Source organism: Betta splendens, chromosome 22, assembly GCF_900634795.4.
Source record: "Betta splendens chromosome 22, fBetSpl5.4, whole genome shotgun sequence".
NCBI lineage: Eukaryota > Metazoa > Chordata > Actinopteri > Anabantiformes > Osphronemidae > Betta > Betta splendens.
Genome location: NC_040900.2, coordinates 15344996 through 15363494, shown reverse-complemented (window position 1 = coordinate 15363494; position 18499 = coordinate 15344996). Strand labels below are relative to the sequence as shown.

Sequence of the window (18499 nt, the reverse complement as noted above, 5' to 3'; positions counted from 1 at the left end):
AGGATGTACAAAAGCACATAGATTGGTGGCCCTTAGCTTTGCTGCCAAGTTGTCTACCCGATCATTCACAACACTGCAAAACAATAATGTGAATCTAAAATTACATGTTAGGAATGTGTGATGAAGTGTAATACATTGTAAAGCTTGTTTTCCTCTAATTATCTTCATGTTATGTCTTTGGTCATACAGGAGCCAATAAGCGAGCAGAACTTTGATGCCTATGTGACCACGCTAACGGATATGTACGCAAACCAAGACCAGTACCAGAGTCCAGAAAACAAAGCTCTATTGGAAAATATCAAGCAAGCTGTTCAAGGAATCCAAGTGTAACTATCCAGCTGAGGGAAGTTTTGGTTCCCTTAGTTGGTGTGATGGTGTATCCACATACCAATGATGATTTAATCTCTTCAGTTCAGTGAAGTAACTGTTTTAGTTATACAGTCGAGAAAAGGTTATGGTAACGTTGGTCTAATCATCACCAAAGAAACAAATGTCAACAAACACATTATTTTTATGCTGATAAAATACAAACAGTCATGATCTGTCTTTTTTGAATACACCTAATAGAAATAAAGAGTAATGCTGGAAAAAGAAACATGGTTCATCTTAGATTAGGTGTTAGCAAATCTTGGGTTTAATAAATGAAATGAGAATCGAGGTGTGGTTTAGAAATATCCAGACTTATAAAGCCACTCAAATTGGGTTGCTATTCAAAAACAGTCAATTTATTTACAGATAGTAAACAACAATGCACCCAGCCAAGACCACTTGAATGGCACAATTCAGAATATTTAATGAGGTAACAAAGATCCTTAGAGTAACACGAAAGACTTGAAGAATTCACTGCAGCTGGTTAACGTCTTTGTTCATGAATCAGTCTTAGATGGCAAAGTATTCACATCAGGACTTATGAAGGAATTCTTTCTTTCTAGTAGATCAAAAATGTGTTCTAAAAAGCTGGTGGGATAATTCCAGGTATCCTATCAAAGTGATTAATGGAGCTAAGAGGAAGCCGTGACACATGCGTAGCAGAATGATCTGAGCAGATCCTGATCTGATACTAAAAATCAAAGTAAACCTACAAGAGAATCAATCGACTCATGTTTTCTGCCACTTTGACCTTGTAAGGGTCATGAGCATGCTGGAGTCTATCACAGCTGTCAACTGGCTGCAATGCAGGATATAGGTCATCCTTCAGAAGCTGGCCAGACCTCAAAACAATATGGGCTGAAGCATAATCTTTCACTATCACTTGTTTATTTATGGGTGGGAAAAATAAAGATGTTGGAGCTAATAACAAGATAAAAAATGTCATTTGTTGACATTTGTGACATGGTGAAGATTGTATCACATTTTGTAACCACATGCAGAGACCAGGAAGCTGCAGTACTTTAGTTTACCTGCTCTTTCTTAGAACTGTATATTATAAATTTAGTTATATTAAAAAGAGGTATTATGCTTAGAAAAACCTCAAGATAATTACTTTATTTTTTCCTTTTCTGCTTTTTGGGGTTTGCTTTGAGGATGAACTTAAAAAAAACTCAAAATAATTTTGAGGACATTCACATTTTATACGTTTTCATATGAGTTGACATAGTGTCATGTAATTTTACTAGCTGCTCATTTATGCACATTTTTAGTGTATATTTCTGAAAATTAAGTAAATGATAATGGAAGTACATTTTATTGCTTGACTACAAAGCATTTTAGATGAAAAACCTGGACACTGACATTATGAAAAAACTGCAAGCAAGAAGGAAGCTACTCATTTTTCCTCATCACGGGGTTATTTTGGACTTAAGGATTTTAGGTAGTTTCCTTTTTACTTTGTTTTCTTGCGTGCAGATTGATCAAAAGCAAGAACTGGTGCATTCTGACAATGCTTGAGGAACATTTGCATTTTGTTTGGTAAAAAAACAAAATATGTGTAGCTATAGGTGGGGGCATCTATAACTGGTGCTGTAATGAATCCAGAGAGGAGAACTGACCTGATGTTTGTATGAATGTATGTATGAACAGTTATATGGTAAACATCATTACACGGAAATCTGATGGTGTAAATCCCATTATCTAGGAGGGCCAATTAATTCCTAGAGGTACATGTCTGCGCGGTGTATACATTCACATGCTCATACTTAAGTATTCTCCAATAGCAATTATGTGTAAAGACAATAATCTATAGAGATAACATTCTAGCCTTTCTAGTATCAAATCTGCTCAATTCTCTCTGAGACTTGTGTTGCTACGATCATGTATAATGGCTCAGCAATATAAAAATTGAATCATTTGTTTATCATAGGTACGGGATACAATCTGCAACAGAAAAAAGGGTTAGGTATATGCAATTTCTTGTTTATAAGCATAGCGGGGTAACATGAATCTTTTTAATATAGCCTATGTATAATATTGATTTTTATACAAATCTTTTAATACAAAAAGACTTTTTAAAAAAGAGGATGGAACCAGAACATTGCGTTTCAGAAGTGAAATTATATGAGTTCACCTTTTTTTCTGTACAATTTTGCACAGGGACACCTTCGTTTCCATGTTTTGATGGTCTTACAGAAACTAAAAGCAGTACCCGAGAGACTAAAAGGAGGGTTTCAGAGGGTTTTGTAAAGAGTATTTATGTATGACAGCGGGACTTACAGGGTCACTGTCCCCACTTATGTGCCAGTAGACTATTTGCACTTGTCTTTGAGATATTATCCTTACATATGGCGCCGTGCAATTTAACACGTGACCACTTTGGCACACGATTGGAGGAACCAACTTCTTGGAGCCACTGTAGGAGTGAGTTTAGTACCAACAGGAGATGAAAAACAGGGACTTTAAATAAGAGGATGATTATAACCACAGCGGTTGTACTGTCCGCTGTCAAGTGTAAAAACAGTAACAACCTTCATATTTTTTAGCTATGTTTTAGGAAGATAAAGTTATCCCCCAGCAGCACTTTATATCTAATCACTGTACAAAGGATTCAATTCAAATCAATTCAATTAATTTTTTAAAAAGCAGAAGCGATGAAGGCCTGGTGAAACAAGACCTTCAAGAGGTGATACAATCCAGCATCACACCTGTATGCCTGACTGTATGCACCCCTACATTCTGTTTGTTCTAGCTCTTAGAGATCATGTTCAGACTTAGCCTTTTTGAGAGCTAATGCAAAAGGTGCTTATCGTTCACCTGATTAAATCTCATAATCTATTGTAGTTTACTGCCCTCTTTCAGGATTCTACTACCATTACCCATGACTGCATATTCTTCTTTTCACAGCATTGTGTCTGCAGCTTTTTGCCAATATAGTAATGCTTCAGTAGAGTAATAGCAAGCACCAGTTTTTGAATTTGTTCTCATTTTCAGTCAAAATGGAAAAAGGGGATTTTAAAGCACAAACCAGCTGCTCATCCAATGTTGGTACATAAATAACAAATCTGAAAAGACTTATCTGTGACTATCTGTAGGGGACTGTAAGGTTGTCACATATTTAGAATGCTAACTTTTCATATAAATTATTGTGAATTCATCAGAGTTTATTATTTTATTTGAGCCAGTTTATTTTAAGATTGATTTCAGTGACCATTAACAAAGACGGGATTTTGTATAAACTATTGTGCTCTCTGTGGAACTGAAGTTTGATTTATTTTTGTACTACACAGCATGGATTTGTTGACATTTTAATTTTGCTATAAATGTGTGGGATCACAAGTTGCTGTGATATTTCATTTATAAATTGTGAACTTTGTACAATTTTTGTCATGCTGGATGTTGACACATCTTACTCTGAATAAAGAAAATAATGTGTTGCCAGAGCTCTGTAAAAAAACTGTATTATGTATTATCTCCACCAGCAGATGTCAGCAAATCCAACCTGTGCCTCTTTACTAAGAAACTGCCCTTCTTCACAGTGAATTTATTTTAATTTGAACAGGTTAAAATTAACATTTTAAACCCCAAGTCTTATTTCTGCGGGTCTTCTGAAAAATGGCATAGCTACATTTACAATTTTTATGAATAACACACAAATTTTCAGTTCTGTCTAGAAAAATTCAGCAAAAGATGACTTTGATGAAATGAAAGTTTTCTAATGTGGATTTCTAAATTTCTAAAGTTTTTCCACTACTATAGCACCTAAAATAACAATAAAAGTGATCAATGTATCCAAACAATGCTTATTTACACCTACATATGAAAGCGTACAGCTCATGTACAACTTGTCCAAACCATTAAAGCCTCTTTAGGGGGCATGGTCCTGTGCAGCCATATCTCCTAGCAACAACTGACTGTGGTCAATGAGGTGTCATTTGACACGTCAGAACCGAATTGAATTGGCCTAGGATCACCAATATGGGATTGACAGCACTGCGTGCCAGTCAGAATCAGCCAAACGTCGATGATGCATCACAATGCAGAAAAATGAGGGCAATAAAATGCCTTATATGGGCTCTATGGAAGAGCTAGCAATGCACATGATGACTGGACTATCACCCAGGACAGAAGAACAGTAAATGGTATTTGTTCTCCAGTAATATGGAGTTTATGTGGCAAAACTTGAACATGTACACGTAGCATTTAGCGTAGCGTCCGTCGTTCTTTGGCTCATAAATCTGTGCTTATATACAAAGTCTTTGATTTACAAGCTGATAATGGCAATAGAACACACATTTTATTATCCTTTTTTTGTTACCAGCTATATCTAATTCCTATGCATTTAGTCAGTATATTAACATCACATTGGAGCAAAAAAACTATAAGCTACAGTTCTATTTTATCCTATTCTGTCCAGGTATACCTACTATTCCAGTGCCTTATCATAGGACGTTGTATACATTATTCTGCATGCCATATGGACTTCTAGTGTTTTTATGCCCCCCCTCCATAGTTAATACTACACACACCCAATCTGAGACTCTCTGTTCTTCATTCCCTGCACAATAAACTGAAGCAATGTTTTATTTCTTGATCGGTGCCTGCAGGGTCTGGAAATGCCAACAGCACTAATAGGCTAGCATTGTTAGTGGTGGAAATCCTACTGTACCACAACCAACTCTCACCCACATAGTGCTGCGACCAAGAACATGTGGAGTTATACCAGGGATTCGATTTCATATAATACACAGAGCCTGACTATTAAAAAACTTTATGTAATGTAACTGTTCCAATATTATGTCTTTGCAAGCCCCTTAAGTGATTATGATGATTTCAGCCCATTTTAGACATACTTAAGCATTGGCTAATAACTGTAATTATTACTGGTAATCAGTATTAATTAACTTTATATGTATGTTACTTCATTCAACACCCTTTTAACACATTCATGTTTTTGAGTTCAGCAAAGTCTGTATGGTCTCCACTGCTTGCCAAAAATTATGATTTAGTGATGATGTACAGCATTGCTTTGTTTATACAGTGTTTATTAGTTTTGTGATTAAATTAGTAAAAATAAATTAATATTCTATACTCAATACAAGAAAGGATTCTAGTTAACATATTGATGCAGTGAAAGGAGCAAAAAGAAAACTAAAAAAGGAAAACAGCTTAATCTCATTGTGACCATTTTTGGACACTAACCCAATGAAAGGGAGTTTTTTTTGTTTTGCCGTCTCTGCAAAAAAAATAATGCATGAAAATGAATGTTTGTGTTAATTTGTTGCATATGTGGTATGACTGCCCTGTATGATTCAAAAATCACCTTGGCACCAAGAATATAGACAATTGTCATTGTTTTATTTCTTATCTAGTGTATATTATGCGAACAAACTAGCATTTAAATTATTAAATATTAAAAATAAAATTACTATTTTATACTCAACACAAGAACCGATTCTAGTTAACATATTTATGCGGTGAAAGTAGCAAAAATTAATTAATCTAAAAAATTACAGCATAAACCTATTGTGGCCATTTTTGGCTATAAACACAACAAAAGGGAGTTTTTGTGTTCCACCTTTCCTGCAAAAGAAATAACAATGCACGAAAAAGAATGTTTGTGTTAATTTGTTGCATTCTGGTATTACTGCCCTGTATGACACAAAAATCACCTTGGCACTAGGTATATAGAAAATTTTCATTGTTGTATTTTTCCCTAGTGTCACTTATGCAATGAAACTGGCATTAAAATGGTTTAAAAAGTTATGCAGTCAAGTACCAAAAAACTAAAGAATTACAGCTTAAACCTACTTTGGCCTTTTTTGAAAGACATGAACATGAAAGGGTAGAAAAAAAAACAAAGCCTGATTGTTAATCTAGCCACAGGGGTTGCAAGCCAATAACTTCTGTGCTGGTCCCAAGCCTGGATAAATAGAGAGGGTTGCGTCAGGAAGGTCATCTGGCATAAAACTTAAAAAACAACCATGCGAATCGTCGAATGCTGTTAACCTACAGGGTGCTGGTGGAAATTGGACTGCTGTTGGTCAAAGAAGGAGAGGAGGCAGAAGGGTTTGTGGACAGAGAGAGAAGAGGAAAGGCAGAAGCCTAGATCTGAGAATACAGACTCTTGGCCCTATCAATGTTGGCACAATGATAGGGAAAAGCAGAGAGCTGGCAGACATGATGGAGAAAAGGAAGGCACTGGCCCAAGTCGCTAAGTCACGTGAGATCTCAAAGCAAGAGGGAGAGATGAGGGTGTGTGTGCTTCGCTCCAGCATACAGGCACGCCCCTTACACACAGGCACTTAGAGATGAAGACAGACAAGATAGTTCGCTCACCTCCGTAGAAAACAAAACAGGTAGTTGACATGAGCTTGATGTTATTCACCCAAAGGGTGAGGCAGACGTTGGTGCATGAACAATGCCACTTGTGGAAGCCAGGGTGATATGAGGGGCTCGGCCACTACGCCCATCCAGCAAGCAGAGGAAGGAATCCCAGCAGCCAGGGAGCCCACACACCTTCAGTTCCAGGAGGGCAGGTGTTGCGACCCAAGCCGCCCACACAGAGCCCCCCAGGCAGAGCTGCAGCAGCCACAGAGACAGCACTCGAGGCCAGAGCGGGCCACCGGGGGTCAACGCTGTCCGCCCCATGAGAACCAGGGGCAAACATTCCCCCCGGCGGGAGGGTCGGCCTGAAAGATTAGAGCCCGAGGACCCACGGTCAGTAGGGAGCCCGCCGGGAGATGCCCCCGCGCCCAGAGTGGGACCCGCCCCCAGTCCACCACCCCCACACGAGCGGAGCGGGGCCTACCCCATCGGCCCGACCTCATCCCCTGGCACCACGCCGGCCTGCAGTACAAGGCGAGCAATTGGTGGGGGTCAGCAGAAAAGAGACCACCCAGGCAGACGATCATCGTACCCCGGGCGGAAAACCGGACCCCCCACACTTCAACCGCACCACACGCATACCAACTCACACAAACACAGACGCATACACCCACCACATGTGCAACACACATCTTCACATCAACACATACAAACACCATATACTCTCTCACAACAAACTAGTCAATCATACGTGAACCAATGCACTCTCAGATACATTCTCGCTCCCACACCATTCGCGTAATTACATTCGTGGGGAGGGTAGGTCTCCGGCCTGCTGTCCATGTGGCCCCAGGCAGGGACCGCAGCTCCTCCCGAGCCCCGCCCAACCCCCCCAAGCCGGGGGAGGCAGAGGGCAGCAGAAAAGGTACCCCAGAACCCTGCAACCCAGCTTGGACGTGAGTGTGTGGAACTAAAGTGCACTGAAGGTGGGTGACACCTCCAGGAGCATGACCGCTGGCTGACGGTGTGTCCCCCAGACAGTGCCCCCCCTCACCCTAAATGTCTTTTTCAGCCTTCAGTCCAGCCGTGTTCTGTTCAGCCTTCAGTCCAGCCACGTGCTGCTCAGGTCTCAGCCCAGCCGTGTTCTGCTCAGGTCTCAGCCCAGCCGTGTTCTGCTCAGGTCTCAGTTCAGCCGGGCTCTGCTCGGTGTTCAGCCCCAGTTCAGCCATGCTCCGTTCAGACTCCAGTCGCAGCTCAGCCTCGCCATTCTCAGGTTCCAGTGCAGCCCTGTCGCGCTCAGGTTCCAGTCCCAGTCCAGTCGAGCCCTGTTCGGGCTCTAGCCCCAGTCCAGTCGAGCCCTGTTCGGGCTCTAGTCTCAGTCCAGTCGAGCCCAGCCCAGGTCCCAGTCCAGTCGAGCCCAGCCCAGGTCCCAGTCCAGTCGAGCCCAGTCCAGGTCCCAGTCCAGTCGAGCCCAGTCCAGGCCCCGTTCCAGTCGAGCCCAGTTCAGGTCCCAGTCCAGGCGAGCCCAGTCCAGGTCCCAGTCCAGTCGAACCCAGTCCAGGTCCCAGTCCAGTCGAGTCTAGTCCAGGTTCCAGTCCAGTCGAGTCTAGTCCAGGTTCCAACCCAGTCGAGTCTAGCTCAGGTTCCAGCCCCGTCGAGTCTAGTCCAGGTTCCAGCCCCCGTCGAGTCTAGTCCAGGTTCCAGCCCCGTCCGGTCACGTTCAGGTCCAGTCGAGTCACGTTCATGCCCCAGTCCAGTCGAGTCACGTTCCTGTCCCAGTCCAGTCCAGTCACGTTCCTGTCCCAGTCCAGTCCAGTCACGCTCAGTCCTTGTCCCAGCCAGAGGGCACCGTCCGTCTGACGAATGTTAGTCACACCCAATCAGGCCCGACGTCTACTCCGTCAAGCTCGGCAGCTGCAAGCAGTCAGGCCGGCTCCGGAGAGGACGCCGTCCCAGTTCCTGTCGGCCCGTTAGGGGTCGTCCCTGTCCTAGTCGGCTCCAGTAAGGGCGCCGTTCTAGTCCCTGTCGGCTCCAGTAAGGAAATCGTTCCTGTCCTTGTCGGCCATGTTGAGGCCGTTCCTGTTCCTGTCGGCCATGTTGAGGCCGTTCCTGTCGGCCATGTTGCGGCCGTCCCAGTTCCGGTTCCCGTCGGCCAAGTAGAGGCCGTTCCAGTTCCGGTTCCCGTCGGCCAAGTAGTAGTCCTCCAGGAGGAGGTCGCGCTTGCTGCAGCTCCTGCAGACCTCCAGGAGGAGGTCGCGCCAGCTGGAGTTGCTGTCGCGGTTCCAGTCGACCTCCAGGAGGAGGTCGCCCCCGTTGTGGCTCCAGCCGACCTCCAGGAGGAGGTCGCCCCTGTCGTGGCTCCAGCCGACCTCCAGGAGGAGGTCGCCCCCGTCCTAGTTCCAGCTGACCTCCAGGAGGAGGTCGCACCTGTCGTGGTTCCCGCCGACATCCAGGAGAAGGTTGCTCCTGCATCTGTTTCTGGCGGCTCGGCTCCAGCCGCACCTGCACCTGGTCCGGGCGGCTCGGCTCCGGCCGCACCTGCATCTGTTCCTGGCGGCTCGGCCCCGGCCGCACCTGCACCTGTTCCTGGCGGCTCGGCCCCGGCCGCATCTGCATCTGTTCCTGGCGGCTCGGCCCCGGCCCCGGCCGCATCTGCATCTGTTCCTGGCGGCTCGGCCCCGGTCGCACCTGCATCGGGTCCTGGCGGCTCGGCTCCGGCCGCACCTGCAGCGGTTCCTGGCGGCCCGGCCCCGGCCGCGTCTCCACGTCTGTCTTCGTCTCTGGTTCCTGCCTTGTCTCTGTCTCGGCTGCTGGACTGGTGGCCTCGCCCTCGGCGCATCCGACTGTTTGGATGGCGCTGCCTCCTGCGGCGACGTCCGCCTCGACTCCTCAGCCCCCCGGATCAGCGTCCGCCCGGAGGACGTCGCCATTCGGGGTGGTCCCCGGGGACGTTGGCCCAGCTCAAGGGCACCAAGGGTGCCACCCTGCCTCAGCGGCGGCTGAGCAGGATCTCGCCACGTCTCCACCCTCCGTGAGGGAATCCCTGGACTCTGTGTCTTTTCCTGGTCGTGGTCTTGGTTTTTGTCTTGTGGACTCTTGTCTTGACCCTCCTCCGGTCCTCCCTCCACCCACCCTGCTCGTGTGCCTTGTGGGGTAGGGGTTCGGTCCCTCCTCCTGGGACCACCCTCCGCCCGCCCTGGTTTGGGGGGGGGGGGGCTTCCGTGGGCGACGTGGAAGGCGCCATGGGGGGGGGGGGTACTGTCATGTTTCACGTCATGTCCTGTCTTATTTTGTAGTACTTCCTGTTCCTCAGTCTGTTCCCTAGTTCATTCAGCTCACCTGTCTGTAATCAGTTAATCACTCACCTGTGTATTTAGCCACCACCTGTTCCCATAGTCCCTTGCCAGATTGTTTAGTTCCATACCTCGTTCCCGTGTTTCATGTCTAGTCCCTCGTGTTTCGTTCCTGATTTCCTTGACCGTCGTATCCTGCCTGAACCTTGACTGAACAACTGACCGTGAGTTTGCTTAGCCCTTGCCTGTACCTTTACCGAGACCTCATGTGTACTGAACCTTGCCTGCTTACCGGACTTGAGATTGCCTGCTCCCTTTTGTGCTTCACTACTGAGCCTTTGTGTATGACCTGGACCGTCTGACCCCGCATTACAAAATAAACCTGTGTTTAATCATCACCTTGCCTCTGTGCTGTGCATGTGGGTCCACCACCCTCCTCAAGTCTGACAGAAAGAGCCCACCCCCGGCCCTAAATGTATGTGTATGTGGCTAAGTATGAGGAACTTTGGGAGATAGCCAATTCTCCGAGGGGTCCAGCAGACAGAGCCATCAATGGGAAGGCTCCGGTAGCACCGGTCCCTCCATCAGCAGGACGCCCCTTGCAGACCTAGGTGGATGAATGAATGAGAAATGTAGTTGGGAAGCAGAGCACCAGGGTCCGCAGAGCCATGTTCCCGACTGGCTCTGCTACCCATCCCACCGCCCCCCACAGCCCCCAGCCAGGAAGAGACAACCGAGACCCAGGGACCGCTGCCCAGGCGCCACACACAGCACAGCCAGAGCCATCCTCACCCTTCTTTCACACTTACCCATTCTCTCGCTCAAGTATGCCCATGCTCGCCCCGTGTAGTGCTACACTCAAACCCACACACATACTCTGCGGTTGTGCATTGAGGGCCAACCTCCGCCCAGGGCCCAATGAAGGTCGTAGCCTGAGTAGTCCGCCAACCCCCCCTGCAACAGGCCCGAGCAGTCACCAGAGGGCGTCGGACCGCTAGGGCAGGCAGCGCCCCACCAGAGCAGGGGCAGCGCCCCAGGGGAGAGACACCCCTCCGGGCACAGGCAGGCACCCCCGAAGGTAGTCCTCCGGATGTAGGTCACCCAGGTCTCCACCCCCAGGTCCGCCCCCCGCACACCGGCAGGGAGGCCCGCCTCCGCTCCCCAGAGACAGGCACACGCCAACCCTCAGAAAGGCCCTACTCCGGCACAGGACTGCCGGTCTCCGCAGCCACCACACCCCGGCCGCAGGGGACCCATGCGGCCAGCCCAGAGTCCACCAGTCCCGTTGTCCTGGTTCCTTAAGTAGGCAGGCACCCCCAACCACCAGTCACCCCCCCACCACTGTGCCAGACATGACGCAGTACCCGAGCCCCACGCATCCTTACCTGGAAATGGAATCAATCAGAGTATAGTTTTGGTCATTGATTTGATGAAGCAGACAATGTGTCTAAGGTGGTATAATCTAACAAGTTGTTCAGGTACTGAGTAATGCTTAATTTTTTTTTAGTTTTCCAGTTCATAAGGATGATTTTCTTTGCAACACAGAGGGCAGAAAGAAGTGTGTGTGATGAGTTTGTCTCTAGATCAAGCCCACTTAGATCTCATAGAAGACAAAGTGCAGGGGCCGCTGGGATTGGACAGCTTAACTGGGTTGACAGGTGTTCACATACTCTTTGCCAAAATTGCTGCACAGGTGAACATGACCAGAATGCATGTAAGAATCTATCTGCTGTGTTATCTGTACAGTGAGGGCAAATATTTGAGTTTGTGAGACCAATTTGGAACATCCTTTGTCCTGTATAGTGAGTTCTATGAAGAATTTTGTATTGTATTAGTTGTAAATTTGTATTTTTTGTCATTCTGAATAAATTAGAACATATGTTATTCCAGAACGTGTAATTAGTGGTGATATTGAGATCAGCTTCCCATTTAGAGATTGGAAGGCTCACTGTCAGATCTACATTGGAAATTAAGATATAGATTTTGGATACTGTCCTTTTACCTGATATATCAGTAAATCGCTCTATTACTGGTGGTGGTTGCATGTGGATGGGAGTATTCTTACTTTTTGCATTAAGTATTGACTTTAGTTGTTGGTATTCTAAGAAATTGGCCCTAGTGATTTTATAGTGGGACACTAATTCTTCAAAAGAGGTAAAGTTGTCTCTTGTGAAAACATGTTTCAGATGTGTTATCCCTTTGACATGCCAGGTTGGAAAGTGTATTGCCTTTTTGTTTTGTATGATGTCTGGGTTGTTCCAGAGAGGTGTGTTTTGGCAAAGAGTAAGCGAAGACCCATTAATTTTAAGAAAATCCCACCAGGCTGTCAGAGATGCTTTTATGCTAATGCTCTGGTAACAACTATGATGTTTGATTTTGGTGCTGATAAAGGGCAGATCTGCAACTTTATTATTTCCACAAAATGTTTGTTCAATGTCTATCCAGGAGGAGTCTGCTGGCATGGGTTTTATCCATTTGTGGATATGGTTCAGTCTATTGGCAAGAAAATAGTGGTGGAAGTTAGGTAGTTCTAGGCCGCCGCAGCGTCTGGATTTTTGATGTTTTTAAACTAATTCGTGGTGGCTTGGTTTTCCACAAAAACTGTGAGATGTAGGAGTCTAATGTCTTAAACCACGCATGGGTTGGCTGAGTTGGAATCATTGAGTATATGTAATTAATTTTTGGCAGGATCATCATTTTTATGGTGGCAATTCTTCCCATAAGTGAAATAGGTAAGGACTGCCATCTTTTGAGGTTGGCTTCTATTTGTTTTAATAATGGATTGTAGTTTAGATCAATAAGCTCTGATAGCCTAGACGATAATTCAATGCCCAAGTATTTAATGTTCCCTGAATGGAGTGTGGTAGAGGAGATGTTAGTCACCTTAAGGTTAAGTGGTAGCACTATAGATTTGGTCCAGTTAATAGAGTATTCTGAAAGTCCTGAGAATTCATCTATGAGGCTGATAGTTGTAGGAAGAGACGTCTGTGGCTCAAGGAGAAACAGTAACACATCGTCAGCATATAAACTTATTTTATGATTTACTGATTTTGTCGATATTCCAGTAATTCCATCATGCTGTCTTATAGCTGCGGCTAGAGGTTCAATAAATATTTCAAAAAGTGATGGGGAAAGTGGGCAGCCTTGTCTTGTCCCTCTATGCAGATTAAACCTTGGTGAAATCTGGTTGTTTGTTCTGACTGCGGCGTTTGCTGAGCTGTATAATATTTGGATCCAGTCTATGAATGATTTCCCAATGCAGAATTTGTGGCTAAAAGAAACTTCCAGTTTACTCTATCGAAAGCTTTTTCTGCATCTAAGGAGATGATGGCTGACTCTAGTTTATGAGTGGTGACATAATCAATTAAGTTGATTAATCTGTTCATATTGTTTGTTGACTGTCTACCTTTAATGAAGCCTGTTTGATTAGGGTGAATTATATATGGAGTGATTTTTTTTTCTAATTTTATAGCAAGTGCTTTACACACTATTTTTAGATCTACATTTATTAGTGAAATTGGTCTATAATTCGATGGGAGTGTAGGGTCTTTTCCTGGTTTTTGGAGCAGGCTTATGAAGGCAGAGTTCATATTTGTGGGTAATGAATGCTGTTGTTTAATTTCAGCTACCATTTTGTAAAAGCCGGGTGCCAGCATGGACCAGAACTCTTTATAAAATTCAGTTGGGCCAAATACATTTTTGAGATAGCTTACGGGACTGGACTCGAAGCGGTAGGGCCTTGGTTGAGAACCACACCTGCTGACCGACGGAATCATTGGGTGCAGATGGAATGTGCAGATGGAATGACAACCTCCTTCTCAAGGAATGGGAAAAGCGGCAGTTGATAGCCATAGGCACACAGGAAAGGTGACATTCCTGTAGAGGAGCAAGGCAGGGTGTTGTGCGCATACTTAACCCAGAGGAGCTGTTGACTTCAGGTGGTTGGGCTGGTAGAGGCGAGAAGACGGAGGCCAGTCTCCAGCTGCTGGTTTGTCCTCTCCGTTTGGCCATTAGAATCTGGGTGGCATCTGGACGAAGCACGGGCAAAAAGGATGCAGGGGCAGACCAAGATTAGCCTCTTTTATGCGGCCCTGTGGTGGAAATTTTCCATAAAGAAGCAGATGAGAGAGTTGTCCTTTTGTGCGATTTATTGAAATAATAAAGAAAATAAAAATAATTGGGAAAGCAAATAAAAAAAACAGCTGGGGAGATCAGTGCACACACCACGAAGGCGTGATGCAAAGAGCCCACGATCCTCAATTTGCTTCTGCCTTTTAACCTTTCTCCCTGGACCTGGTGGAATCTCCTTATCACAATGTGGGTGAAGATGTTCACATTACACAGGGAATACACAAGGTTACAGCCTTGGGTCTGGTGAGGCATCAGACAGAAAGGAGCCAGAGCCCAAGGGTAAAAGGCAGACTCAGGCCATGAACAATCGGTCACCTTGAGAGGGAGATAGATTGTCTGTCTGAGAATGTTCAGTTCTGGGTCTAATCAACAAGTACAGAATGCATGGTCGCTATACAGAGTCAGAAATGAACACAAGAAGCATTAAAGTACAATTTTTCCATTACAGGCCCTCAACCAATCATGTGACTGCTTCTACCAGATGAGATGCAGGCAGAATTGTAGCGGGTGCCTCCACCTCCTCCTCCGACTGATGAACCTGGGAAAGGGCATCAGGCTTGGCGTTCTTGGACCCTGGACGGTAAAATAGATAGAGAGAAGAACAAGTAACAACGGGCTTGGCGGGAATTCAACTTGGCTGTATGAAGCTATTCCTCCGGTCCGTGAAAACCAGGAACGCTTGCTCAGCACCCTCAAGCCAGTGGCACCATTCCTCAAGGGTGAGGAATGGCTAACAGCTTGATGGCTAACAGCTCCCTGTTGCCAATGTCGTAGTTCCGCTCCGAGACAGGAAAGCACATGGGTGCAACCGCCCACCTTCAGATTCCTGCTGGGACAGTACTGCACCCACGCCGGAGTCCGAGGTGTCAATCTCCACTAAAAACTGTCCTGCAGGGTCCGCAGCCAAAGAACCAACACGAAACTGTCCTTGAGCCGGAGAAAAGCCGCATTGGCTTCCAGGGTCCACTGGAAGGTTGTTCTGGGAGAAGTAAGAGCGTGGAAATGAGATGCAATAGAACTGAAACGACGGATGAATCGCCTATAGAAATTTGCAAACCCCCAAGAACATTTCGACGGGACTGGGGCATGGGCCACTCGGGCCACACCCCCTAACCCTAACCCTCGTCCCACCGGGTGATATGCGTTCCTTAAGTCAAGCTTGGTAAAAACCTTAGCCTTGGCTAGGAGTTCAAACGGCAATGAGAGCAAAGGCAAGGGGTGGGAGTCCCTGACGGTGATGGCATTGACCCTCTATAATCAATGCACGGCCGCAGAGAGACGTCCTTCTTCCCCACAAAGAAAAAAACGGCTCCCACCGGGGAGGAGGACAGGCCGATGGTTCTTGGTGCTAAAGCCTGATCGATGTACTCCGTCATGGCCTTGCGTTCGGGACCTAGGTGGAGTGGTTCCTGGGTGTAGGTTAATAGCATAGTCATGTGAGCGGTGCGGAGGACGAGAGGTCACTCTCACCTTGCTGAATACGGCTCCAAGGTCGTGATAGTAGACAGGAACACCGGACAGATCGGTCGCCTCCAAGGGCCGTTCAATGGATGGTTCTGCGGTGACCTCCGTCCCCGTCAAAAAGCATGATTCTTGACAACTGGTTTCCCACTCAACCACCTCTCCGTTCCTCCAGTAAAGATGAGGGTTGTGTTAGCGAAGCCAGGTGTAACCTAGGACCTAGGATGGTAGGAGGCCTCGACCGCATGGAAGTAAATCTGTTCAGAGTGAGTATCAGAAAACACCATGGATACAGGACCAGTGTGGTGAGTTGCCTTCCACAGCCGGTGGCCATCCAGGGCTGTAGCTGTTGTGGAAATCTTCTTATAAAGAAATCAACTGGAGATCATCAGTGTGATGAAACATCTCAAAGTTTACTCTCATGTAGACGCGGAGTGGATCACAATTACTGTACATCTAAGACATAAGGCACACCTTACTATGTGCAAAGTATCCACTGAAGGACTGAAGACACAAGACCTGTATTTATACCCTGTTACAAACCCCCACATTAGCTGTTGACTGGTCTTTGATATACATGAGTGCAGTAAACCCCCCTTTACTTCCTTTAACAATGTTCTCTTGATCACCCAGATGCTTCACAAGACTGGCATCCATCAGGCTGGTGTTGGCTGCTATGGTGTCCCTCATATCGACAGGTTGGGAGGGGCCACAGAGCTACGGTGGCTGAGAATGGCGAGGAAACGTAGCTCACTCCTCCCTATGCTCGCGGTCGCTGCTCCACAATCGATGGTCAAGGGCAATTATTTCATCCAAATCAGACGGCAACTCCGTGGCCACCAGGCTGTTCGACACTCGACATGATAGGCCTGCTAAAAAGACATCAAAGCGGTGGAATCACACCCAGCCTCCGCGGCTAGCATGCGGAACTCGATAGCGAATGCAGCCGCGGAACTGTCACCTTGGCGATAGCTCATTTACCTTTGGGCTGCTTCACGTCCCGGTGTAATTTCTTGAAAGATGCACTTCAGAGCCTTGGCAAAAGCAAAGAAGGTGACTGAACAGGCAGATTTATTTTGCCATTTGGCAGTGGCCCACAACTCCGCTTTGCCCAACAGGTGGGAAACGGCGTAAGCGACCTTGGCTTGCTTGTGTCAGGGCTCACCGCGAGCAGACAGGGATGACGGACCCAAACGCACAGCTCAGGAGACAGGATCAGGGATGAACAGAGTTTATTCAACTTTATCCAAGAACGGCAGGCAAAACAGAAGTCGGGCAGGCAGTAGTCAAAAACCGAGGGTCACGATATCCAGGCAGAGGTACAGGCAGGGACAAGGCAAAGCGCAGTCAGGGCAGGCACGAGTCAAAACAAAACCAGAAAACTTAGATACGGACGGTGGGTCTGACAACTGAGCACACGACGAACTAACGGACAGAGAACAAAGGGACGTGCAGGTGCTTAAATGCAGGGAGGTGATTGATAATGAGACACAGCTGATGATGACGTGACAGGAGACAAAGGTGAACTAGGCAAGACAGGACGGAAGCGGAAGTGCATGAAAACAAAACAGGAAGTAAACACGTGACTAAGTGAACCAAACTGAAGCAGACAGGAACCAAGACCGGCAACAACAAAATAAAACAGGAAATGAACATAACAACCCAGAAGACACCGGAACACCCTGGTTCATGACAGCTTGGCAGGAAAATCCGGGGCGTGCAGCTGTTATGGGAAAAATAGTTTCTTCCTTATTCTATGCAGTTATTATATGATTTATGACTTATGTTCTGCAATTAATAGCTTATGTTTTGTCTTACTGTATGTATTTGGCATTTCACCTTGATTGTTTAATGGCTGTCTCTGTCTGATAGACTCTCAACTCTAGCTCCCAAACCCAAGGCCGAAGAGTTGTGTCTCTGTCTGTTGAGACTTGGTGCTCCTTTCTCACAGATAGTTGGACGTCAGCAATGCAGGTGTGAGAATGTAAGCATCTCCACACACACGGCGACAGGGATGGGATGGTGCATGCAGTCTGATTGGGCTACACAGACATTCCACCCTAGTCGGACAGAGAGGTTAAAAGGCAGAGGACTTGAACTTGGGGATCGTGGGCTCTTTGCATCACACCTTCGTGGTGTGTGCACTGATCTCCCCAGCTGGTTTTTGGTTTGTTAATGTGCACGATCCACATCCATGTTTTTTGTTGTACCATCCTCCAGCCAGTGGAAGTACAGTAGGAGCTTTCTTTACTGGGAATATGGGAGTATCGCAAGGAGAGTCATCACACTTAGTCATCAATCTTAGTTCTTAACAGGGAGTCTATGACGAGTGCTAATTCTTGTTCTGCATCAGGTCTGAGTGTATTAGTCTAATATTGTCTCTGACATGACTTATAAAGTTTTTTTTTCTACATTTGAAAAACATTGTCAAATCATTTCTGAATCTAAGCGTTACAAGCGTTCTTCATTGCAGTTAGCTGTGAGCATTTCTGAGTCTAAGCATAGCAAGCATTCTTCATTGCTGTTAGCCGTGACATCATCAGTGTGTGTGTGTGTGTGTGTGTGTGTGTGTGTGTGTGTGTGTGTGTGTGTGTGTGTGTGTGTGTGTGTGTGTGTGCATTCACCTCCCTCCTCAGTGTCATCTACGCTGGTACTGGAACCCAACCGTCCTCTCGCCCATCACTTTGCTCCAGCAGAATCATTCTGTGGACAGTCAGCTGGTCTGTGGCATCAGCCGTGCAGTATGGGCAGCGCAGGTTTTCCTTTTTGCCAAATATCGTTAGGGTATTTTGTGGGTAATCATGCAGTCTTTCACATAAGTCAGAGTCAATAGCATTCTTCACTGTCTACAACAAACATTGTTGCTTTTGCTTCATTTAATTGATTTTTATTCTATATCTGAACATAAACAGTTAGTT

General features: G+C 46.2%; 1 protein-coding gene across 29 annotated transcripts in view; it reads left to right on the top strand.

Annotated features, from left to right (window-relative positions):
- Positions 1-3812, top strand: part of myt1lb (myelin transcription factor 1-like, b) — a 227492-nt gene extending 223680 nt beyond the window's left edge. For all 29 annotated transcript variants that reach the window (XM_029138624.3, XM_055505627.1, XM_055505625.1 and 26 more), the window contains one exon: positions 190-3812. In XM_029138624.3, the coding sequence (XP_028994457.1) occupies positions 190-330 (141 nt within the window). In that variant the 3' untranslated portion in view covers positions 331-3812. The remainder of the gene's footprint in view (positions 1-189) is intronic.
- The last annotated feature ends 14687 nt before the right edge of the window (positions 3813-18499 follow it).